The sequence below is a fragment of the Varanus komodoensis genome, unplaced genomic scaffold, assembly GCF_004798865.1.
Source record: "Varanus komodoensis strain SLA01 unplaced genomic scaffold, ASM479886v1 scaffold36, whole genome shotgun sequence".
Classification (NCBI taxonomy): domain Eukaryota; kingdom Metazoa; phylum Chordata; class Lepidosauria; order Squamata; family Varanidae; genus Varanus; species Varanus komodoensis.
Genome location: NW_025335873.1, coordinates 3,984,106 through 4,009,959, shown reverse-complemented (window position 1 = coordinate 4,009,959; position 25,854 = coordinate 3,984,106). Strand labels below are relative to the sequence as shown.

At 50.5% G+C, this 25,854-nt stretch overlaps 1 protein-coding gene across 1 annotated transcript; it reads right to left on the bottom strand.

The window, feature by feature from the left end:
- Positions 1-3,300: 3,300 nt before the first annotated feature.
- PHF19 (PHD finger protein 19) lies at positions 3,301-25,428 on the bottom strand. The gene is made up of 15 exons (XM_044440156.1): positions 25,357-25,428; positions 18,358-18,556; positions 16,524-16,605; positions 15,162-15,257; positions 14,138-14,238; positions 13,622-13,770; positions 12,946-13,041; positions 11,764-11,832; positions 10,757-10,877; positions 9,918-9,985; positions 8,088-8,258; positions 7,365-7,440; positions 6,089-6,174; positions 5,287-5,382; positions 3,301-4,404 (listed from the first exon to the last, which is right to left on the bottom strand). The coding sequence occupies exons 2-15, from the start codon at positions 18,553-18,555 to the stop codon at positions 4,050-4,052; spliced, it is 1,764 nt and encodes a 587-aa protein (XP_044296091.1). The 5' UTR covers position 18,556; positions 25,357-25,428; the 3' UTR covers positions 3,301-4,049.
- Between the last annotated feature and the right edge of the window lie 426 nt (positions 25,429-25,854).

Below are 25,854 nucleotides of genomic sequence, written 5' to 3'. Positions count from 1 at the left end.
CTCCGAGAAAGTTTCTCTCTCACCCTGATAGGTCAGATCTGGGTGTCTGATGAGGCTTTCTTGTATCTTTCTCATTATTGGCAACTTCAGTAAATGGATACCCTATTTCTATGTTCATTGATTGGTCTAGTAAAGGTATCATGCTAGTTAGATTTTGGCATTTTCTTAAAGCCAACACAGTGGGCTGCTTTTGTCTGTCAGTTTTACCAAGCCAGCAGGTCAAAAAATCTACATAAAAACACACCATGCTTGCCTTTTTTCTTGCAATATTCCTTCCTCTCTCTTTCTGTCCTGAAATTCCCGCACACACAGACTTTGTGGTTCAATCTTCCAGCATTCCACTCTGCACCCCATTGTTGCAGTCCCAAATCCACAGTCTCAGTTAATTACTCTACCCTGGTCCCTGAAGTGTAGCTGCTTCCAAGCAATATGAATGCCTTGATGAAGTTTTTAAAAAGACTTCTATTTTTTAATCATTGTACATCTGACATATTAATTACAACTTGAATACAACAAAACAAAGTTATTAAAAAGCAGCAATTTGAGAGACTAATATATATATAAATTATATAAGAGGAAAGGTGCACACAAAAGCATTAGAAATATGAATCTGAACCAATGCAAAAGTATATGCATCTTGGAGGAGAAGATCCAATTTTAGGACCCTCCTCCTGGTTCTCTCTCCAGAGCAAACATGACTCCTCAAGTTGCATGGAAAGCTTTCCCTCATGTAACAAAAATTTGCAGATACAACCAGCTTTGACTAGCTTTGCAACCCCCCCCCCCTCCTAGAAATAACGTCAGGCTTTTATTTCCTTTAAGGAAGTTATATAGGCACTCGTGAAAGAGACAGAGAGTCCTTGGTCATTGAAAACATGCTGCATTTCATCAACAAAAGATGAAGCCCCTGAAGTGAATTGTCACTTCGTGCCTTCTTTGGGAACAAGGCTGAGAATTGTGGGGTCTTGGGTCATGTGCGTTCCGCGAAGCTCATGGACCTCACATGAACCCAATGAGGAATTTTCCCACTTCCGGATATCTGTGTGCATGTGTGGAACCAGGGCCAGCCCCAGATTTGAGGAGACTCCAGGCCTTGTAGCCACCAGTAGAAGACCTTCTCCAATGGCAAGCAGCACTCTGGACAGTAATATCGGGCTTCACCGGGCTCCCATCTTAATTTCTCATAATCCCCCTGAGCCACATTAGAAAGAGCTGCTGTGTGGTGTAGAAGTTGATGGAAAAACTCTTGCTGGAGTGCAGACGGAAGGGAGTGGAACCAATTGCAGTCCTGGGACTTCTTGAAGTCTTTGTTGTTATTAAAATAAGTCTTTTCTCGTGCATGCGTGTTGAGTTATTGGGACCTCCAGGGGCAAAATATGTATTCTGTGATGAACAAACGGAATTTGCTGAGACTTGGTAATAGCCTTAGTGTCACACAGCATTAGAGAGGATGGTGTAACATTAATCTTAGACATACTTTGAAGGAGGAAATTCCAATGAACCGAGTGGGACGTCTCCTCATACGTGCTGTACAGTGTGGAAATCTATTTCCCTAATTCTTTTCCTTACGAATTTCTAAATCCAGGCCCTTTGAGCAAAATTTCGTGGGATTCCTGGGAGCAGATAAAAATTGCTTCAGGGGTCAAACCCAGTCTGCAGGCTGGCAGCTGGCCATTCCTACTTTAGAACACACAGCAGTAAAGAAACAGGGCTCAGACCATGCACAGCTTTCCCCAAAACTCTCACGATTACGGCTCAGTCTAAAGCTCCTGTGCAAACTTGTTTGGCGTGAGAACGGGTGGAGGTGGTTTCGCAGCATTCTGGAAACTGTTTTTTAAACTAACCCATTTGTGTTCTCTGGTGTTCTTAAACCCCTTTGAAAAACAACCACAAATAGGAGGAAATCATGCTTCCTGCCCTCGCTCTCACTTGCCTTCATGATGCCATCTAAAGCCAACCGAGAGTGATGGCAATACTTCTGCCCCTTGCTCTGATTTGACTTCATGATGAGGCCAGGCACATCAATGTGATTTGCTTACCTGATAATATATACGGCCAAAGCAACACCATGAAGCCTGCCTTCATTCCAGTGACCTGAGCATTTTTTTAAAAGATGAAACATGTTGGCCAAGCAAGTTTTCCACCCCCATCTCCCCGAAAAAGGGAGTTGCAGTTGTAGCTTCACAGCCTGTGAACAGAAAGGCAATGTCGGCAGCAAAGGGAAAGCACAAACAGAGCTCCTGCCGCTGTTTTCATTGATAAGCAAAATGTCACGGATGTGAAGCCCTGTGGCCTCAGGTAAGAAGGGCAGTTGGTTGGATCGCAGTCAATCCAAATTCTCCTTTTCCTTCTCCCACTTGGATCTCTGCAGGAAACTCATCCATGGCCAATTCCCTTTCCTCTGACTAATTCCCCCTCCATTTTCCTTTGCTCTGGCCGCCAAGCTCCTTCCAAAAGGACTGTCGTATGGCCCAGACCTTCCCCAACTGGTGTTCCAGGCCTTGGCTACAGAGGTTCAAGGATGAAGGCAGTACGATTCCAAGTATGACTTGGACTCTGGATTGCGGGGGGGGGGGGGTCACATATTAGAGCTTTCCCCTGTAAGTCCCTGCAAGCAGAAAGCCAGCACAAAAAGGAAACAGCCTGGGTGAGAGCCATGATTTTTAGCACTCAACTTGTATAGAGGCTTCCAAAATTGCGATTTTCCTCACTGATGTGCCCTTACAGCCCAAAGTGGAAGTTCCCTTGGCCACATCAACTTTATTATTAGGCTTTATTAGAGTTACATCCTGCCTTTTTTCTTTCAAAGAACTCAAAGCAGCTTACTTCACTCTCCTCCTCCTGCACGAAGTCTTATCCTCACAACAGCCCTGTGAGGTAGGTTGGGCTGAGAGTCTGTGGCTGGCTCAAAGTCACCCAGCTGGTTCCATGGCCAAGCGGGGGCTAGAACCCAGACCGCTTGGGTCCCAGTCCATACTCTCAACCACTACCCAACACAAGCTCAAGAGTCTCTCTTCTCATTATCTTGGGTGCGTCAATTTGCCTTCTGTCCCTCCGTCGTTCCACAGGCCATGCAAAAATGCGCCTTCCCACTGGTCATTCCCACTGCATTCAAAGGATCTGAGCACCTTTGCCACATCTCCAGGCCAGCCACTTGCCCCACGAACTCTCCACCTGTCTCCAAACCGCCACCCCAGAGTTCTAGAGAGGGAAAGGACGGCCACTAAACCAGTCTCAAGCCAGTTTTCAAAACGCACAGCTGTGTCAGTTCAAACATCACTGCCGGCTGAAGGAGCTTCATTTGGTTTGCATAGTAGCAGCGTTTTTAATCGAGATTCCTCGGAAGTTCGGACCAGCACGAGGTGGTCTCTCCGAACACCATTTCTCGTTACACGTACGTAGCTCTTGCTCCAGTTGCTTTGGTAACCACCCAGTTAAGTTAGGCTAGTATTTTTTTGATCCCACAATGCAAAGCAGGAAGAAACTGGGAACATGGCAGCTTACCCAGGGCTGTCCAGATGAAGCTGAACCTCAGCTCACACGGACAGGTGGCCTGCTTCCAGCCTCCTTCCTGCTCCATCCTCTGCAGGTTTTGCTTTGCTCGTCCTCACACCCTTCCCACCCCAACAACGCCCCGAATTTCCCTCTCTGTCACCATCCAGACAGAGATCCCTCTGAGAAAGGGCTCATCAAGTCTTTGCTTCCCACACGAAGTCGCACTTCCTGTGCTCAGGAAACCCAGGAATCCCCCCGTCCTCAACCCCGTCGCAAAAAGCAGCGTTAAAAGCGACAGCGTTCCCTTTGGGCGGCAGCTGGTGGCACGCAAACTGCCCTTCCCAGGGAGCCCCTCTGCGGCAGCTCAGCCGTGCCCCGCGGAGAGGGCTCGGCCCCACATGCCCGAGGTCAGTCCTGCTGCCTGCCATAAGCGTGACTTAGACTGCCTCCCAGACAGCCATGGCCCAGACCAGCCGCTCCGAATGATCCCGGTCCTCCGGAGTCTTTCTGGGTTGCCTTCCGCGGGGCCCGAGGTCCCGGACACACGGGCGGTTTCAGTAGGGAGTGGTGCCCTCCCATTCCACCAGGTACTCAACCCTGCCCTCCGGGGTCACCCTCCGGGCCAGCACCTGGTACTTCTCTCCACACACCAGCCTGCCAGCAGTGCCGAAGTAGTTGCTGATGGAGGACTTGAGGTGCGAGAGGGATGCGTCGTCTTCACTCATGCTCTCGAAGGGGTGGCAGTTCATGGCGTCGTCCGGACGGTCCAGCACACAGGGCACCTCGCTGTCTTCCGAGGAGCAGGTGGGCACGATCCTCTGCGGGTGCTCCGCGCACCTCTGCTTCGCCTCACCGGCAGAGTACGTTTTGGCCGACAGTTTGCGCTTCCGGCTGCCCACGTTCCTTTTGCTAGATGGTGCGATGAGGGTGATAATAAAAACAGGAACGCAAAGTTAAGGACTGTGGCGCTTCGCCAATTCGTCCGTTAGATGAGTCTGTCAAAAGTAACCGAACGAAAGGCACCCCTGATTTCCTCGCAGGCTGTCCTCCTCTCTTCCTCTCACGCACACCATGAACCAGTCTTAAAAGCAGCAAAACGGCATCACAAATTTGTATACTCGGAATTTACATGAAAAATTATTTTTCATGTGACCACGCTGAACGCAAAACACAATATTCCATCCTTTCTGGTGAGGAACAAACAACTCCATCTGTTTCGGTGTCTCCTAGTTTCTCATTTTTCTGGTTGGTTCATCCCACACTTTTACCTAAGATATTTTTCCCACCAAGGCACATTTGTATTTATTTATTATATTTACATCCCACCTTTTTTCCTTTCAAGAAACTGGAGCTGGCTTATATAATTCTCCTCCTCCTCACAACAGCCCTGCAAGGTAGGGTGGGCTGAGAGTCTGTGACTGGCCCTGTGAGCTCCATGCCTGGGTGGGGACTAGAATCCAGATCGCCCGAGTCCCAGGCTCACGCTCTTGACCACTACACCACGTTTGCCTAACACAAGCTCCTCGATATGCAGTTTTAGAGAATAAACATATTCTGTGCAAGGAATTTTCCTAATCCAGTGCAGTTTTGAATGTCATTTCCATGGATAAATTTGCAATCACAACTTCCCCCCAGTTTTAATATGCATGTTTCCCCTAATATTGGAAATGCACGTTTTAATGGAGAACTCCACGACAAAATGTGGTATGCATTTTGAGAACAGTTGGTTGAAAAGTATCACACTAAAATGCGGACGGAATCCATTCTTTCCCATCCCTGCTGCCCCCTTACCTGGATTCGTAGGACAGGCTGGTTGTGGCTGAACCCGAAGTGCTCGCGGCATCTGTGGAATCCACATCAGAAAGGAAAGTGTGGCTTGAACTTGCACTAGAAAGGGGGAGAAAAGCAAACTCAAGTTGCTCTGCTGCAAGTATTCAAGCTTAAGCAAAGACTCGGTCACAAGCATGAGTGTCCCTGAGCATGTACAGATTGCAATTCAAAGATGAAGACATGCTCAGAGGCACTCTGCTCCTAACAGGCAAATGTTGAAAGAGCTGCACGCACAAATCCCCTTGCCTGAATCCGGACAAGCACACGTAGCTGAGATAGGCCGTTTATCTACCTATGGCGGACTGAGGGACTGGGGAGGTAAAAAAAGCTCCTCTACAGAAAATCAAGGCAGGGGCGAGAGAGGATCTCTGGATTTGGATTCTGTCCGAAGCCGCTTCGTGCTGCAGTAGCTCAGCTTGAATAGAGGGCATGGCTTCTCACACCATGGAAATGCCATTCTTGCCAGCGCTCCCCAAGTCAGATATTCTCACCCGACTGAGAAGAATCAGCCACTTCCCATGCTGCCAGATATTAAACTGGGGGTTATAGGCATGCTGTGCTCTGACGGATTCCTCTGGCCTAGTTTTATTGGCTCAGACTGCCAGGAGCTCTCCGGGGCCTCTGGCAAAGGGCTGCTCCAACCCTCCAGGCAAGCTGCTCTGCCACATCCCTTTGGAACCGGGGACCCCGGCCTTGTACTGGCCCGGCGGGGCTGAGCCTCGCCTCCATCAGCTCAGCCTGCAGCCTGTGGGCAGCTCGTTACCTTTTCAGACTCTGAATTTCATCCAAGGTGAAGTCGAAGATGCTGGCCAGGTGGTGATTTGTGCTCCATGCCGAGGCGAAATCGCTCTGAGGGTCGGGAGGGAAATGCACAAGAGGAGCAGCCATCAGCCAGTCATCCCGGGAAGGGAGGCGCAGCCCGAGGGCGCCCCTGAGCCTTCCCCGGGCTCCATTCCCTCCCCTGGTCAAGCCACAGATTGCAAGCCCTTTGGGGCAGCGATCCAGACCGAGCCCGGGGCCACTTTTCATACCCGAAGGGTGGGAAAGCCATGGCCCTTCGGTCCTGCTTGGACTCCAGCTCCCATGAGCCCCAGTCAGCCTGGCCAATGGCCAGGGTGATAGGATTTATAATCCAACAACATCTGCAGTTACAGGCCACTGGTATATCCTAAGTGCAGGGCCAGGGTATCTAAGGACCACCTGCTCCCATACGTTCCCACCCATCCATTAAGATCAACTACAGAGGACCTTTTTGGGGGACCCCCCCCAAAGAAGGGGGGTGGTAAACAGAAGGGCCTTTTCAGTGGTGGCACCCCATCTCTGGAAGATGCTCCCTAAAGAGATAGGCAGATAGATAGATAGATAGATAGATAGATAGATAGATAGATAGATAGATAGATGATAGATAGATAGAGTGTATGTGTGTGTGTATACACATACATGCATACACACACACACACAATGTGTGTGTTTGTGTGTGTTGCATTGTTGCTGCTATATTGTTGGATGGATTTACTGCTGTTTGTAATTGTTGAGGGTTGTTTTAGTCTCTTGTGCTTTCATTGGGTATTTTAGTCCTTTTATTTGGGGTTTTAATGTTGTAAACTGCACAGAAAGACCTTTGGGCTAGTGGGGTGGTATCTAAATGCAATAAATATATACATTCTTGGCCCTTATGTATCCACCCATAAGAGGCCAGCAACCCCAAGAAATATGCAAAAGTGCCAAGAATCAAAACGCAAGGGGAAACTCAAGCTGTGCGAGGAGCATGTGGTGACATTTCGTAGCAGGGATCAATAGTCTATATTTAATTAGGAGAACACCACCCAGCAATGCCTTCTCACTGGATTCCGCAGTGGCAAGCAGACAATAAAAACCTGGCTTAATTAATGGAAAATCTCTGTCACTTTTCCAGAGCACATCAGTCCCTGTTACCAAATACTGTCTGGCTGGAACAAACCCAGGAGACAAAGATGCATGCGCAGAAGCAGAGAGAGCGACGTTTTCTTGAAAAACAAGCAAAATAGCATCAAACTAACACTGGGAATCGCATCTTCCAGGAGAAACTTCGACCTTTTCCTCCTGCGTTCCTGCTGGAGCTCGTGCGGCAGCGAACTGCGGAAAGCAACACAAGGAGAGAGAACAAATTCAAAAGACGTTTCGTTCAGAGCTGCAGACATGGAAAGCTGATCGCTCGCTTGCGTTCCGTCTGCAGGGCTGCAAAAAGCAGTGGTGTTTTTCATCCCTTTGATGCCCTCGCGGGACGGGGATTCAGAGCATGTCTTGGGATTTTGAATCCAGAAGGGGTGGAATTGATGCCAGCTCAGAGTGAACGCAGATGGGAAAGTTATCTTGAAGTGTGGCACTCTGCAATTTTCTTCCTATTGTCAAGGTCTGTTCTTAAAACTACCCCCAAATTTCATAGCTCCATCTGCAAGTGATGGATTCAACTCTCATCATCTGAACTGTGGCCTGGACTGGGGATGATGAGAGCTGGAACCACAAGCAACAGGAGGGTGCCAGGTTGAAGAAGGCTGGGTTAGAGTGTTGGACCTGGTCCCAGGAGATGGGTTCGAATCCCCACTCGGGCATGAAGCTCACAGCATCACTTAGGCCCAGCCTAAACTACCTCACAGGGTAGTTGTGAAGATAAGGGGGCAGTCCTCATGGAGGACACCCTTTGTTCTCTTTGGAAAGAGAGAGAGTGGGGTATAAATAAACAAGAGTTGGATCCAAGAGTGTCTCCCGGCCCAGAGACACACCTGCTTTTACGAGAGTTCTTCTGTCTCCCCCTTTGGTTCAGTTCAGGCGCTCTCCCTTCAACCAGAACTGGGATCTTCTCGGGGAGGAGTTTGCTCGGCGGGTTGGGTGGGACCCGAATCCTCAAGCGGAAGATGCACTTCTTCTTCTTGATTTCCTTTCCACATAGAAATCTGAAACACAGGGGGAAGAAAGCACAGAATCCTCTAAGCTGGAGCAGCAAGGGCAGACTTTCCCAGCTGGGTGCCCTTCAGAGATTTGGGGTGCTGACGTCCAGCTTTCCTGGCCATTGGCAAAGCTGGCTGTTGCTGATGGGCATCGGAGTCCAAAATATCGGGAGGGTAGCAGGTGGGGGAGCCTGGAATAAATCTTGAGTGTCTCTATGAATTCTATCATCCACAAAAGAGCTTTTTGTGGTCTTACTGTGCAACAAGTGTGCTATTTGTGACCTCTGGAAAAACAGACTTGTTTACACATTGTTGACGATCAGTTTGGCAATCTGCAAAGATGACAGTGTAAGATACGTCTTGCCCTCTAAGCTTGTGAGAGCAGCCGCTTCCTGTTTCTCCAGAATTGCTCCCTTTGCAAAATATTCAGATAATCTTGCAGAAACTTAATGGCATTTCCATACCTTTTCTGAGTTGACTTATTTTCAGAAGTGAATTAGTGGCAAGTGAGGTGTGATTTGAAAACCAACCTATCTAAAGTGGATTGCCAAATTACCAATGTGGCTTTTAAGGCCCCGTGTACTTTCGGTTCAAAGCTTCCCTGTCTGCCTGTTTTAATGGTTCTTGTTCAGGAAAGCTGGGGGATTCGTGGTGAATTATTTGTTATTAGTAAGCTCTTATTCCTTCCTTAGTGGCATTTGGAGAAGGGGAACTAATTAATGCTTTCCTTGGTGTTTACTTTCTTTTATAACAACAAAGCACAGTTTCAATGTGAAAGAAAAACATGCACAATAAAATAATGCAAGGAAAACAGTAATCAGATCCTCTCCCATCAGAAAATAGAAGCTGGTGTACTGAAGGATGATTTCTGAGAAATCCCTCAAGCAACAGGGGATCTGGGGTGAACATTATAAGTAGATCCTTTAAAAAGCACAGCAAAGGACGTAACAGCATATGCTAAGCACCACTGTTCTGCTTCTAGTGAATTGTGGAAAAACAGTAACTTAACTGTGCTTTAAAAAGCTTACAGTGGGGAAACAGCCAGATTTTTGATAACCAAACTGAACAGTTAACAAATTAAATAAAATGAAGTACCATCTGTCTGCTGGAGTGAGGGGCAGGTAGAGGGAAATAATGTTTCCATTTATTTTTAGAAAGCTGGGTCTAGGATTTGCCTTCCGGGAAAGGAACATCCCTCCACCCAGTTTGGGGGATCTCTCTTCCTCACAGCTCACCCCATTCAGCAGTGCCTCCTGCAACATTTTCAGGGGCTCTCATAGGAAGGAAGGAGTGGGGGAGTCCACTTCTGTCATCTTAGAATCTGGAGCCACCCAAAGTGTGTAAGGGAGTGAGAAGCCCACCTCCCGCCTCTCTGCATGAGTCAGTGTTCTCACAGTGCTTGCTAATTAGCAAGCACAAAGCAGCAACTCCTGCACATACACAAGAGACAACCTCACCCCGTGACAGTTAATGGAACCACCCACTCCAATCAGATACAAACACAGCTCCAGGGCACCAGCAGGTTGGAAGGAGGTAGACCTGGAGGAGTGACCTGCAGAGATGCAGCGGGCACACTCTTCCACTTCCTTTGGGAACACCGAAGCCTTTCATTGTACTTCTATGCAAGGAGGAAAAGTGGGGAGAGAAATGCCCCCTTGAGCTCACCTGCTTTTGTAGCTATTTAGTGCATCCAGGAGGTGGGGGCCTCGCTCCGCTGCTGGCGTGCTTGTCAGCTGAGAGGAAGAATTTGAGGAAAATCAACACCTTCCTGGGTTAGAAGGCAGATCCGAGAGCATCCCTGCTGGACCAAGCCAAAGATTCCTGTTTCCTTGCCTGGTCAGATAACCGCAAACTTGAGAGCAAAGCGTGATGCCCAGATCTTGCTTGTTCCCGCATCTGCCCCTCATAAACAGGGGTTCCATTCCGTTCTCGTGGCTACTAGGCACCAACAGTTGAGCAAGAACCACTCTTGAGAACCACCCTTGAGTAAGAAACTTCCTTACATCAAATCAGACCATCTACACTGATCGGCAATCAGTCTTTGGGATTTTAGAAAGGCTCCGTCTCAGCCCTATTACTGAGCTATCAACCTACCTCTAACAGGAAAGTAAGGTTCCAGTCCTCATGATTCTGAACCAATAGCTGAACGAAACAGCAACATAAAAGCTGCCACATATACCAAGTCAGACCAGTAGGTCCATCTAGTTCAATACTGTCTACACTAACCCACCAGTTTCCCACAGTAACCAGCCAGGTGTTATAAACGAAACACAGTTTCCGATTACTATTCTAGAATGTGCTGTTGTTTTTCTATTTTGGTTATTTTACTTTGCATGGAAATTGCATCTTACAAAGCCAACCTCCAACCCTGGAGCGGTTCTTCTGCCTGTGACCACAAGGGGAGGCCAAGTTTCAGCTTTCTAGTTGCTCATCTTCCTCTCCCAAGTCGAAAACGGCAGCCATTGGGGGAACCGCAAATAAACATTGTCAACCCTGCTACATACCTTCCCAAGGTGCAAAAGGTCCCAGTGATGATTGACAAAGGTTACGATCTCCTCGAAGTCAAAGTATTTCTTCTTACTTTGCACACCAAGGTTGTAGAGCACAAGATGTACAACATCCACCCTGCATGTACACAGAGGTAACAAGAGTGACTCAGACCTTCCCGGAACTAGAAGTTTTGCGTTTTTTCAACCTCCAGTGTGGCCAACTCAAGCCTAGTCTTGAGAAAGAGAGGCCCTGTAGTTTCTCTTCTTAAAGAAAAGCCATTTCTAAACTGTAAGAAATAAGATATTCCTTACTTTTGTGCAGAATCTGTGTTGGATTTTGCACCCAGCAGGGACATAACTGGCCACATTTGCACTAAACCCTCAGCCAGAAAGGCTAAGAATTCTGGCTTATTAGTAATCATTGTATTAGGCTGAATTAATACAATAATTAATCAAATAATTTTGCATGCCAAGCAGCATACATCCAGCAGCGAGAACAAACATGTTATCCATGAACGAGAAGCCAAACTTCTCAGCCATTCCGGCTTGGCGGTTTGTACATGCATAAATACGTATTCTTGAGGGTCTTTGTACCAGGACTAGGTGCAAAACAAGAGAACAGCAAGTGGACTTCCCAACATTTGATGCAATGTTAATTCATGTGATTGCCTCCAAATTCTTTTAACACGGCGTTTTCCTGATGCACATACACAGTCCTGTACATTGGCCCAAACACCCCACCAAAAGAATCTTGATATAACAGCATCCAAGTTATTCTTTTACAGCATTTTATCAATGGAGACAAATAAAATTGGACTCAGCAAAACGTTGCACAAGACCAGATCTCGGTGCAACTGCACGTACAAATACGAAGGGCATCAGCAAAACCCTTCACAGAAAGCATCACGGTGAGCTTACGGTGCAGCAATTTATGGAGAATGCAGGGAACAGATGACGTGAGAGACGTTTTGGTTTTGGTTTAAGTCTGGACAACATTTTGGCTTGTTCCAGCTGAGCCTTACCATCTTAACGGCAACCGTTTGATGTACTCTGGACCCTGGTTGCAGACTGAGCAGTAGAAAACATAAAACCTGAAAGACAAAACCATTAAAGCGGAAGTGATCCCTTTGTTTTATTTCCAGTGCATCCGAGAATCAAATACATGAACTTACAAATAAAGAAATCACAAAGCAACCCTCAGCATCCACTCCAGAAAATAATGATATCTTGCAGAACAAGACACGGTGGAGCCTGAGAAGGAAGGCCTTTCCTATAGTCCTTTTTTGCTTACACAGCACACAATAAAGGTGTGAACTCTGCATGATTCAGAGCCAGGCTGTGGGACACATGAAAACACAACCCAAATGGATGGAAAAACACTGAAGCAACCAGACCAACCTTGCAGGCCTTTAACACTATTCATTTGTTAATTTATTAAAAGCTTTTTAAAAATCTTTTTTTAATCCTGTCCTCTCACAGACGTCTCGGGATGGTAGTACAGTAAGAAGCACAGCATCACATCCTCAAATAAAATCCGATTAAAACAAGAATTAAAACTTAAAATGTTGGGGAAATTAAAAGGGTTGTCATACTCCAGGGCCTCCCCTGTGTTTGCCATGTTCACGGCCGCTTTTCGAACAAGGAGAGAGCAGCGTTAGCTGAAATGCCGCCAGGATTTGCATGAGAAGCCATGCATAAATTCACAAGGCTTCCCAATACCATGGTGCAAATTTATGACTGTGCAGTGAAACATACAGAAAAAGAAAGGAGGAAAACCCCAACAGGGGAAATACCCTTATGTAAAGGACCCGCTCTTCCCGCCACAAGCAAAATGGAAGGAGAATCCTTGCTAAAATGACTGACTGGTTTGATCGCCTTGTGGTCCAAGGGACTCGCAGGAGTCTCCTCCAGCACCACAATTCAAAGGCTTCAATTCTTTGGCACTCAGCCTTCCTTATGGTCCAGCTTTCAGAGCCATACATTGCAACTGGGAAAACCGTAGCCTTGACTATACGCACTTTTGTTGGCGGGGTGATGTCTCTGCTTTTTAGTATGCCGTCTAGATTTGCCACAGCTTTCCTCCCCAGGAGCAAGCTACAGTCTTGGCTACAGTCCCCGTCTGCAGTGATCTTGGAGCCCAGGAAAATAAAATCTGTCACTACCTCCATTTCTTCCCCATCTGTTTGCCAGGAAGAGGTACCTACCGGTCTCCAAACAGCATCGGATCGCTAAGGCACTGTGTGCAGGCTTCGTGGAACCACTGCCGACAGTGATAGCACTGCAGCATCTTCAGATACCACCTGGGGGGAGAAAAACAAGGTTGGGACAAGCACGAGGAGGACGTTCGCATACCATGAAGAGCACGGAGAAATAGAGCTGTCATATTTCAGAAGGCCAGCTTGCCTTCCTGCATCCACGGACACATTTAGACCAACCTGAAGCCAGTTTTTAAGCATTGCCCCCACCCCGATCTCCACAGAAGGTCCCCCTTGGCCCTCATCAGGAGGAGAAATATATGATACAGCTATTTTCTGTGCTGGCCCTGCAATTGCAGATTGCCCTCCCAGGGTTCCTGAAGGCAGCCACTAAAACAAATGTTTGGCAAATTGAAGTGGATTTTATCTAATTGTAATTTTATGTTTTTATTTATCGGCTGGTCATTGGCTGAATAAAGAATTGATTGATTGATTGATTGATTGAAGTGGATTGTGTAGGCAGGACCAGCCCTATTTCAAGTTCCACCTGTCCCCAAGCCACAAGGTCAGGGAATGAATCTATGAGAACACGGATGGGGTCGATCGGTCCAACACATTGGGACTGCCCACCAACCACCCAGCTGCCCTGTGTGATGCTTTCCCAGCTTCCTTCCGTTCGCCTTACTCGCCGGGGCCCCCGCAGTAACAGTAGCACTGCTGCTGGTTGGTTCTGTGGGGAGAATCCCATTCCAGCTGCTCCGGGTTGTAGGACAGCACCATCTTGACCATCTGCAACGTCCTCGCGATGGCGCCTTTCCGCAGCGCTCCGCCCTTCTGTGAAAGCAAACGCACCACGCGCAAATAAACGGAGGCACTCCAATCATTCGGAGGAGCCATTCCCACACCGCACGGATGAATCCGTGTGTTTATTTATGTTCCCTTTTATTTCCAATTGGCTGAACACATTTCTGTTCAGAAAAGAAGTCTGCAATAGCCATGACAGCTAAACAGACCTTCCGTGGGACGACAAGACACTTCGGCCAAACAGGAGAATAGGCCCCCATCTTAAACACTGAGCATTTAGCTATTCGCTAGCAGAAAGCCATTCATCAACCACTGGTGGTCCTTACATTTTCATGAGGGAATGCTAAGCATCCAGAAGGCAAGGCACACGATAGGAAACATTGCTTTGACCACTCACCCGCACTGCCAAGGCGAAGATACATCTCCGGCAGAACCAAGGGCTCACCAAGGAACCTTCGTGACTGTTCACCACTGGGATGTGGCATTGCTGGTGATAGCCTAGTGGGAGGACGAGGCAGCGATGTGCCAATTAATTACAAGGTGGTGCCAATTAATTACAAATTACAACTTCCGCGGGGAAATCGAATCTTCCCTCGTGTTTCTGTTGCCAAATTTCTTGGAAAAGGGGCAGATGGGATCCTCCAAGCAGTCCAGTCCCAGGAAGCTACAAAGCTTGTGACGCTAATCCAGATTAGCATCCTGATGCCGGATGACAGAACCTTCTGCCCCCATGGTGCTCTTGACAGGGTCAGGAGCCCTGTGTCTGCAGGTCGCCTTGGGGAAAGCATTGCCATTTCAAGGCTGGGTGAGTTTTCTCCTCCACGGATTAGTAATTGAGCCGAAGGAAAGGGGTGCAGCTTCCTGACTGGATCCGGGACACAGAGTGGGAGGCAAAGGATTAAAGCCACCCCACCCACCGCAGCACGGTCTGGACCCACGTTCCTCTCCTTTAAAAAGGAAATTAAAAGGCAATTAATTATGTCATTGCAAATCGCCTTGCCTGGCCTGACCATCAGACACAGGATCAAATAAAGACAGCTCTGGGAAGATGGGAGGGTGTAACATGGTGTCCTGCAACAGCAGGGGGCTGGACCTGGTGGCCCCTTACCACACGATTATTCCATGATTCTCGGAGACAGGGACTGGGGCAGACGGGAGGGCCAGCTGAAAAGGCTCTCCAGCACACCCCTGGGAAGATCGCTGCCCTGCCCTAAAATCAGAGGAACTCCCTTCAAATCAGCTGTCCAGGGCTGCTGTCTTCAGTGGAAGCGGCGTTCTGCTTTCAGCTAAAGCCCAGAGGGGGCCGCAGCGCAGGGCCGAGGCCTCGCAGCAGATTCCACCCAAAGGGGCTCATCGCGCTGGGCAAAGCGCAAGAGACCCCCGCCTTGCCTCCCCCGGAACTAGCCGCAGGTCCTCCTTACCTAAGCCGCACTTTCCGCAGATCAAGATCTCATTCAGGGGCCCCGTGGACTTCCCCAGGCAAATGTTGCACTTCGGCTCTTCTCCCGGCACCCCAGCTAGGAAGGAGAAGGACGAGAGCGGCATTCGGCACGGTGTCTCTGGGGAGACGGGGCGCGTCTCCAGCCCTCGAAGTCAGAACTCCCGGAGGGCCACGGGTGGCACTGGGGCCGGGCCGCTGCCGACCCCAAATGCACAGATAAATGGGCCTTTGCCCAGAGCACCCAGCCCGGCCCTGGCAAGGTCCGCTCAGCACCGCAGCACCTCCTGCTGTAGTCCTGTTTTCAGTGGGGATGCCTGGGGCCGAACCAGGACCTCCCACAGGGACCTTCCCCTGCGGCTTTGCTAGCATTTCAAGGCAGCATCGCACAGGGTGGCTAGAATTATGTGGGACGGAGTCTTCAACGCATGGAACACCGGAAAGTTCCCAGATGAGCCCTGGCCTCCAGGAGGGCTCGGAAGAGAACAGAGGAGCCCTGGTGCTGGATCGGGGCCCGTCTAGACTGGCATTTTGCTCACTCAGGGGTCAGCCAGCTGCCCACAGGAAGCCCCAGGTTGCCCTCTAGAAGTGCTGGACTACAGCTTCCATCATTCCCAGCAAGTGTGGCCACTGGGAGGCAGGGCACGGCTGCTGGGTGGTTCGGGGTTCTAGTTTGGCACGAGGCAGCTTCCTCAGCCGGGTAGCCAACCGGGCACAGGGCCGGCCACCGAGCAGGGGGTGTTCTCTCTAAACACTTTGATGCACTGAAAGCAAGGTGAAGGGAGAGGAACCGCAACAGCACAGGAGAGCCGGTGTGGAGTAGCAATACCTCCGTCCCGCTCCAAATATCTTAGACTACAACTCCTATCACCCCTGGCCATGCTGGCTGGGGCTGATGGGAGCTGGGAGAGCCCCAGGTTGGGGAAGGAGGAAGGGAAAGAAAGCCTGCCTTTCTCTTAGAGGAACAGTTCTCGTTTCACCTCCCCCCGAGGCCCGATTCAGACATGCAGTGGAATGTCCTGGGTGAGACCGTACCACTTTGGCCTGCAGGGGAGAGATCCATGCCGTGCTGCATTAAAAGCTCCCCTGCCGAACAAGCCTAGCACACCAGCGCATGGCCCTGCGCCTTTCTTGGAGATGCGCTTGCAGTTTTGTTCTGACTGGGGGAAGTTTTGCCGTGTGCAAGGGAGCGTCCCAGCATCTCCCACACCCCGCAGGTGGAAGTGGCACAGTCAGCTCTGCATCCTCAGAATGCCAGCCCCTCATCATTCCACTACATGCAAGGGCAGGCCAGGCTTGCGCAGGAAGTGCAGAGGACCTGGGGAGAGAGTGGAGGCTCACCCACCATGTTGGATGTCTTTCCAAAGCACCCAGTACTTGGAGTTGTCTTCAAAGGTCACGAGGCAACTCTGCTTAGAACAGCTCACCTACAGAGACGCACAGAGAATGGAAAAGAACAACCATGAGAAATCTTCCAGAACACACGGTGCAAAACGGGCCCTTCTCCGGCCACCCTCTTTGGGGAAGAGTGATGGGGCCGCCATGCTCCGGGAGGGGGTCTCCTCTTCCTCAAAGGAGAAGGTTCCTCGGTGGACGGATCAGGGAGGGAGCTGCTAGAAGTGTGCTGCCTCCCCAGGAACTTGTCCCCCAGGAAGACCTTCCTCATGGCATGGGGAGGGTTGTGAGACTCCAGCCACAAGGACACCAGCACACCGCCGCCACTTCTGCGGCATTGTGGCCCAAAGCTGTTGAGAAAGACCAGGCATGTACCAAGGAGAAGGCCTCCATCCAGGGGCTCCCCACCCCGGACGAAGCCCAGACCTGGGTCGCATCTCCTGCTCCAGGCCCAGCACCACCGGAGCTGTCCGTGGTGCTGCTCCTTTCCCTGTTCCCACCTCTCCGGGAAACCGGAGTACTGCCTCGTCTACCTGGATCTGACGCGCCCCAGGCTGCAGTTGGAGGGGGATTTGGTGGAGGGCCTCCTCTGCAGTGGCGCCCCATCTATGGAATGCGCTCCCCAGAGAGGTCCGCCTGGCACCGTCGTTATTTGTTTGTCGGCGCCAGGCGAAGACATTTAAACTTTATTGCTTAAATAAAGTTTAATATTAAGTATAGGTTTTAATTTGCAGCCGGAATGAATCGGGTTTTTAATTTGTATAATCTGTATTTTTCTACTATGTTTATTTATGTAAGCTGTCCCAAGGCGTTAAGTGATGGGATGGCATACAAAAACTCAAATAAATAAATAAATAAATAAATAAATAAATAAGGCAGAACCCTGGCCACCATTTTTGGATGGTGTCCCAGTATTGCCATACCCTGCTTCAACAGCAGATGTGGACAACTTTGGGGCAAAATTTCCCTTTCAAACAAGGGACACCTCTGCCAGGAGATATCCGCATCTTCTCCTCTATACCGCCCAATAGCTGGGCAGCTAACAATGGCTCATCACAGGTACAAAACTAAAAATGGATGCAATCAAAAATACCAATGCAATAAAATACAGTGTAAAATTCCAATATGCCAAATTTTAAACAGTTTAAATGAGTGAAACAATTGCAGATAAAACAGCTAACACAGACCATTGCTGCCTGGTGCCAACATTTTCATGTTTTTGGCATCAGATGTTCAGCGGGAAGAGCCTTTCAGCATTTGGGGGCCACCACTGAGAAGGATGTCCATTTTAAATGCTGGGGGCTTCAGTGGGAATACAAGCCTAGCGCTTGCTTCCTGACTTCCGCATGCAATTCAAGATGGCTTCCGCCTGTTTCCACCTGGGATGCCTTGCACCCAGCTCCACATACAAGAAGAACAGAAATCACCAGGCTTCCCAAACGAAATGAACCGCAGTTTTTGTACCCACCACGAGAAAGAATTTATAAAGTGTTCCTAGTTGTGAAGAGTGGCAGTTAAACTGTGGAATTCACTGTGTCGGGAAACAGTAAAGACCACCAATCTGGATGGCCTTCAAAAGGGTCTGGGCAAATTCATGGAGGAGGAGGAGCTTCTACCTGTAGCCTCTGCGTGAGCTGGTAGGAATTTGTGCTTGTATCCTATGAGGGACCCTATGTGTTGACCACTGTGTGAGCAGAAGGCCGGACTGCATGGCTCTGATCCAGCACAGTTTTTCTTATGCCCCTGAGATGCATTTCTTTAAAGAAGGCAAAAATTCTCCTTACCCTTTTGACCTTCCCCAGGTAATAGAGCCCATCAGTCCAACGGCACAAGACATACTGTCCTTCTGTCAACTTGACCATCAGCTCCTGGCGGCTGAACTGGTTCTTGGTAGCCGAGTCGGCCTCTAACTGCTGAAGGTGTCCCGTGGCTGCGTAGACATGCCGAACGCCGGCCCTCTCCATGAGCCTGCCTGGATGCATGCTGGAAGGAAAAGGCTTTCCGTTAAGTCTGGCTTGCTTCATACCGGGCAGCCAAGATACGTCCCATGAGGCTTGCCATCTGCCCGCACGAAGGCTGATCTCCCAGCAACCCATTTCTTCATCATCACCTTCATCACCCCTTGCAAGGCCAAGTGGCGGCGACCCACAGACAGGGCCTGTCCTTGTTCGCCCCAGCGATGGGACGCTTTTCCCTAAAGCATTCGATCGAGATGAATTGCACTTCCCTCCAAAGGAAGCCTCCAACTGTGGAGGTGTCCACGCAGCCCGCACGCTGCCGGCTGCAGCCAGCAAGGGCAGGAAGAAGGATGGAGACGATTCCAGGTTCTCCTTCTGCTTCGTTTTCTTCTAGCTGAGCCTCTGAGCCTGCCACGCTGCTGGGACGGGCCATAAATGCTTCTGATCCTGGCCTCTCCTTGCCCAACAGAACACCCCCTTCTGCCTCTGTCTGTGGTCACATTTGCAGTCTCGAGAAGCAAGTGAAAAAATTGCTTCCACAGCTACAAGGGGGTTGCAGGGTACACAATTGCTCTCTTGAAGTCCTCGGACTTTCGATGCATCAAGAAGGGGAACTCCAGAAAATTCTCCGGAGAGCCGACGTTCTCTGATCATAGCATCCCTCTTGCATTGTTTTACAACACTGGCCAATCACAGCAAAGTGACTTCAGTGGCTTTAGTGCCAGTTTTCATTCTCCTTCTTTTTGGTTCTTCTTAAAATAATGCTGCAACCCATTCACAAGTTCTTCTTTTTTAAAGAAGTAATCATAAAAGAATACTCTGAGCAACTTACATTAGTAGAAATACAATAACACAACTGCAACGATCAAGCTGGAAGCTTTTAACATCTGCTTTTTAAAATAAATAGGTGAATGCAAATTGTTAGTTGGGGGGAGTCCCTGAAAGAATGCTTTTATGACTGCGAACACGGATGCCCCCACAGCTGCTGAAATCTCCCTCTTCTGCACGGATGGGGTTATTTTGGCGACCTAACCAACCTCACTCACGGCCTCAGCATCAGCAGAGAGGGAATTGAAGCACCGCAAATGATATCAACTGTTGTTTTCATTGCCTGTTGTACGTTGACTGAGTGCCTTGGGTTGAAAGTTGGGAAAGTTTGGTTGAAAGTCTCTTAAGTGAAGAAAGGACCTAGGTAGCTGCTGTTGGGACAAGATGGAGAACTCGATGGAAACAGCTCATCCCAGAAGGCAAGCTCCTATTCAACAAGGAATGGTGCGATCCAGCAAGGTGGCCTTGAGTCCACGGACTTTTTCTCTCACCAGTATTGCAATATGTAGGGAAGAGGTTGAGGAGAACATCCTACAGCGTGGATTTCATTTGATTTCATCACATAAGCACTGCCCACTCAGACGTTTTTCAGCCCAAAGTTAATCAACAGCATGGACCGTCCACCAAAATCTATTTTTATCTATTTTAACTGCCTCTGCCCCGCAAAGATCATGGGGTATGAAAGCTTGCAACATCGGCTGAGCCAACAAAGCGAGAGCAAAGCGCCTACCCAACTCAGGCACGGCAGACTGCTGGCGCGCCGCTCCAATTTGCACGCCAGAATTGAAAGGATGCACCCAGTAAGCTCTGTGCCAGGGCCAGAGTTTCCAAGCCTGTCTCTCTGGATTCCTGGGTTGCATGTCAGCAAAACCGGCCTCACTCAAGCCCCGAGAAGCTGGCTAGGGGAAACCCTTGCAAGATAAATTGAGTGGGGTCCACAGCTCACTGGCTAGGAGAAAAAAGGGAGTGTGACAGGTTTCCAGCAGGGCAGAACCCCAAAACTCTGGTGAGTTCCCAAAGTAATAAGTAGAGGACTAGATCTGGATTGCAGTTAGCCAAGGGGCTGGTGGACCGACAAGAAAAGAGGGGTGGTTAAGACTACACAGGACTACACACTGGCCTAAATTTCCAGTAAAAGCTGCAAACTGCCATTGGCTCTTATACCAAATTGGGTTTTTGGCAACAGACCAGCGAATCCTTGATTGGATCTTGAACTGTGCTTTGTTCTGGATCTTGTACCCTTTGATTGACTTGTGCAGTTTTAGATGGACTCCGTAAAGGAAGCCACAGCCGGGAATTTACAAGCTTTCCAAAATGCCCCCTTTCACCCTTCTCTGAGGTAATTTTCCTGACTTCGGAGAGCCGCCAATGCAGCTCGTCCCATGCCAGCTGCAGGAGGTCAGCTTGGCTCCGACGACCGGCTCCGAGATTGGAGTGCTGCCTCCAACCGCAGCGCTGGGAACCTGAACAATCCTATCACTTCCCCAGCTGAAGTCCAAAATCACCCCTAAACTGTCCATTTAATCTTTTTTTTAATTTATTTTATTTTTTCAAGCCAGTCCACTCAGGCTCCTTTGAGTGGAAAGGCAGGATATTAATCAATCAATCAATCAATATTATTAATAATTAATTACTTATCTGGCCAGGGCAACTTCTTTTATATTTTTTATTTATTTTATATTGTTAGTTTTAATTTTATATTGTTATTTTTGTATTTTATTGTGTTGTAAGCCGCCCCGAGGCTTCAGCAAGGGGCGGCATAGAAATGTTTTAATAAAATAAAATATGCAGAACGAGAGAGGACTTTGGCCCAACCTAGCATGCCTCAAGTTCTTCTAGACTGGGGTGGAGAAAGGGGTACCTGCAGGGCACCTTTCCTGGCATGTCTCAAAGCACCACACTTGACACCAGCTGCGAAACAGATTTTTGCTGCAGCTGGAAACTGGGGCTTCCGAGGAGCTGTTTAGCGTGTCTAAGCACCTCGTGCTCCATCTTCCGGGCAGGTTACTTGCTCGTGGCTGTGCCTCTCCTGGCAGCCATGTTGTGCTGGTGCCCAGGAGGGCTTTTCAAATCGCCCACTTATGCCCACGACCCCAAACCGTTGCCAGCCCTGGGGGCAGGCTGTCCTGAACCAGAGAACTGAATGCTCCAGCCCCGTTTACAGCCGGTCCTCCTTCGGCTGCCATTCATAACTCTCGCCCTCCAAATTCAGAGCCGGGCACCGAGAGCCACTTAGAAGCAGGATCTGCTCGGCACAGCCTGTTGCTCATTAAGTAGATGTCGGAGAGGCGGGACAGATGCCAAGTGAGCTGTTTCCTCTGTGGTTCAGTTCCAAACTAGAAGAACCGCTTTTGGCTTTCCAAGAATAAAGTCTGAAGTTTGCTTTTCAGGTGACCCGCGTTTATACAACACATCAGTGATCCCGGGTGGAAAGTTTTCCAAAATGGTAACATTTCAAACTTCCCAAGAAAGTGCTTATCTTGCCAGGCAGGGTGCAAATTGATAACATAAATAAACCCGAAAAAAACACACGCTCCTCTTCACAGTTTGCCCTGCCTTCTAACCTTGTGTGATTACCGGGGTCAGATTATCCATTGTAATCGCCTTGGGGCAGAAGCCAGCCTCTGGGTTTGGTAAATGCCATAACGCTGATAAAAGAAGGCTTGTTGTGGTTGTTGCTTTTCGTACTGCAGATGGTTTGAAGGGGTTGGGGAGGTTTGGTAGACAGTGGGAGGCGAGAGCACAGCCATCTTCAAAAATTTGCAGGGCCGTAACAGAAACCAGACAAAGTCCTGCTCTGCACAGCCTTGCCTGACCTGGGCCCTCCAGGGAGATTGGATTGCAAGGCCTAGCAGGCAATGTGGCTGAGGGGGAGAGGTCCAAGTTGAATCCTATGAGGCTGGGAGGGGCAAACGAAAACGCCACTGCAGAGAGCTGTACCCCCAGATGTTTCCATTGCAAGCTCCCCCACACGCCAACCCTTGTGTGTAGGCAGTCCAGTCCAGTCCTGCTTCCTCCGACCAGCAGCAGACAGCCAAGCTCTCGGGTGGACCTTGCTACCCGATCCTGTTTTAAACTCCCTTGCAGGGTTGTTGTGAAAAAGAAGAGGAGGGTTATATACGCCACCTGACTATTTACCATGTGGCCTTGGGAAGGAGAGGCTGGGGGCAGAGAATCAAGTTCCAGACCCCTCTCGGTCACGCAACTCGCTCGGCGATTTGGGGCAAATCACTGACTCTCAGCCTAGCCTACCTCGCAGGGTTGTTGTGACGACAGAATCAAGAGGAAGGGGAAGGTTACTTAAGCTCGAGTTCCTCGTAAAGAAAAAAACCAGGCTTCAAATATAATAAGTTAATTAAAATAAATAGATCAACGGGAGTCGGCGGATTGAATCTGGGAGCTCCTATCTTGTGCTCCCACTTTACCCCCACTGCCTTCACTGCCCAGCTCAGCCGGCGGCCCCCACTGATTCTACCCCATTTCCTGCCCAGCAGGGTAATAGCAATAGGGCACAGCACAGTGTGAAGAGGGACCATTTGGACCCCGCAGTGCATCCTTAGAATAGCCAGAATGCAGTGCAGACACTCAACACCCCCACTCAACATCCATTTTCCCCAGCCTGACACCCTTCTGAAGCCTGGTACTACACCTCCCACATTCCCCATGACTGGCCACACCAGCTGGGGCTGAGAGAAGCCAAAGAGCAAAACATGGGCAGGGCACCAGGCAAAGCAGCCTCAGGCGTCCTGACAATATTTCTCCGCAGCCCCGCCGAAGGGGCTGAAAGCAGCGAGGTCGATGGCTCCTATACAGTCCGACTTGCCCCGTCCTTGAGTTGTGCCCCCAAACTGCCCAAATGCACCACCATGGGCTGGAAGGACCTTGAATGCAGCGCTCCCGCCTCAAAATCAACACCCAATGATGCATCAGACCACGAAGAAACCACTCTGCGGGGGTCACACTGGCATCCACTGAGATTGGCCTCACTTTCCTAACAGGGACCAGAAAGATCGCAAGATACAACAGGTCTTGTCCTGCCTTTTGCAGGTCTTGTCCTGCCTTTTGCCTCCAGCGACTGATCTCTGGAGATACACTGCCCCTGAACATTGAGGATCCATTTATTTCAGAGCTGAGAAGAAAGAGGACATCAGAGCAAGACCGCTGAAATCAGGTGACTGAAGTTTAGAATCCGGTCTCTGACAGCGGCCTGAGAGACGCCTCCAGGGGAACTCCGAAACAGCAGGAAGACAACCCCACACCGGAACCACCGGACTCGCGTACAGGAAGTCCAGTTTCATTACCTGGCAGCTACAGGTGAAAGGATTCCAGGTAGAAGGTAATGCAAACAGCAGTGCAGGAAAGTAATTCTAGGCTCTGGGTTCAGTAGCCTGGGTTGCCCCACAGCTGCCCTTTGGGGGGGGGGAACCCCCTTTGGCCTCACCTGCTTCAATCAGAGGCAAGCCAGCCCTGCTTGGCGTGCTGGACACCTGGCCCCGAAGTCTGCCCTCGACTTCGAGGAGCAGCCCCACTTATCTCCTGCTGCGCCAGGGAATATTCTGGGGTGCGGGTTGTGCAGGAGCCAGAGGTGTGGGGGGGGAGATGAGGGCTCTCAAGGTGGCAACCAGTCTCCCTGCACTTCCACATCCGAGCAAGCCAGCCCTGCCACAGTGGGGGGAATGCCTGCAGCTCCTGTGAAAAGCACCCCCCTGCAACTGCCCTCGGATGTCCAAGACTTCTTGCAGACAGAATGGAAGCCGCCAGCAGTCTAGAAGGACAATTAACCCAGCAGTTTCCTTAAGTCCCGGTGTCTGATGCACAGAGGTAGACTGTGCCTAGCCAGGGAGGTTCCATTGGGCGCTAGTCTCTTTTAAGAGACTTGTCTTCTGGTGGGGAGGGGGAGAAACGCACGCCTGATCTTCATCACCGCCACCAGCCCGTCCTGCCTTGGTCGCCCTCTCTTTGCCGGTCTTCCAAGATCGTTTTCTCCACACGGAACCGCCCACCCCTCTGTCTAGCTGAAAATCCTCCTTCCAAAAAGAGAATGCTGAAAAAAATGAATATGAAAAATCTCCCGCGTGCAATTGACTAAGACCCGGTCACCCACTGCGCTCTGATTGGCTGATTCAAAAAAAACTCCGTGCAAAATTTCCCAAAGAAAAAAAAATCCATTTTAGGCCAGGTGGGGGTGGAGGGGGGTGTTACCAACCCACGAGCGGCGTCCGAGTCAAACCGAAAGAGGCGAACCTCCCCGGCGAGCGAGAGGAAAAGGATGCGGTTCGCTCAAAGCTTTATCTGCCATTGCGGAGGGGGCGGGGGGCTTCCCTCCCCAGCTAGGATTGCTTTGCCGGATCGGATCTCTCTAGCTGCTTTTTTCTTTTCTTTTCTATTTTCTGAAGACAAGCAACGACCATGAAATGCACGCATCTGCGTCCGCGCGCACACAGCCCCCCCCCCCCCCCCCCGCCCAACACGTTCCTCCTGCGACACCGCTCTTGCGCCTATAGACTGGAAGTGAGGCGCGCGGGATTCAAGCGGCGCTTACTCGCGAGCAAGCGCCCCCCTCCCCCCGCAGTTGCAAGTACTCCCTAGAGGAGCGGGGGGCGAGAGGCGAGGAGATCCGGAGGCAAGAGGGTGACTTTAGGGTACAGTTGCGGTCCTAGGCGGGTTTACTCAGAAGTAAACCCCCACGGAGCCTGCTCTCGTGCATGAACTGTTCTCCTGCAAGAACGTTGCTCGGAAGGAGCTCTTGCCCGAGTTAACGTCCGCAGGATCGCGTCCCGACGAATGCCCAGAAATGTCACCGCCTTGCCCGGATCCACTGTTTGAAAACTTTTCCGCCCAAGGAAAGTTGGGCATTCAGAGTTCAGATCTGTTGCACCCCTTGCAATCGAGAGGAAGAACGAAAAAGAGCCGCCGCCTCTCCCACTTCCAAGCTCCTGGGGGGGCCCTTTCCTGGCCCCCACGCCCCCCGCTCGCCCCTGCCCGCGGCCCCCTTACCGAGTTGCTCCGTGGAGAAGACTTCTGCGCCTCGGGGATTAGCTGCCGGGGCGCAGGATCATGGCGAGGCGGTGGGGAGGGGGCTCGGGGGGGGGAGGAGGAGGAGGAGGCGGCGGCGGCGGCAGGCGAAGGCGAGAGAAAATCGGTCCTGCAGGGAGGGCCTCCGGGCGCCCCGCCCGCGCCGGGGGCGCTCACAGAGGGGCCGCCCCGCCGCGGCCGCCCATGCCGCCCGCCCGCCCGCTCACGCAGGGCTGCCCCGCTGCCCCCCGGGCGGCCGCCGCGGCGCCGAAATGCCGAGGATGCGGCGCGGCGCCATCTTCCCTCGCCCTCGTTTTCCCGCGAATTATTTGCGCCGTGCTTATGCAATTAGCGCGGCCGGCGCCCCCGCCCCCGCCGGCCCCGCCCCCGGGCTGCATCCTGCTCGGAGCTGGGCGGCGGCGGCCGAGCCCGCGCCTGCCCGCGGGCGCCCCCCCGCTGCCCCCCTCGCCCTGCCCCCGC

Excerpts from the sequence above, each read along its gene's own strand:
- PHF19 (XM_044440156.1), bottom strand. The coding sequence starts at position 18,555 with ATGCATCCAGGCAGGCTCATGGAGAGGGCCGGCGTTCGGCATGTCTAC. Across the intron at positions 13,042-13,621 it reads TACTGCGGGGGCCCCGGCGA|GTGGTATCTGAAGATGCTGC; the intron begins GTAAGGCGAACG and ends TTCTCCCCCCAG. Across the intron at positions 10,878-11,763 it reads AAACGGTTGCCGTTAAGATG|GGTGGATGTTGTACATCTTG; the intron begins GTAAGGCTCAGC and ends GTGTACATGCAG.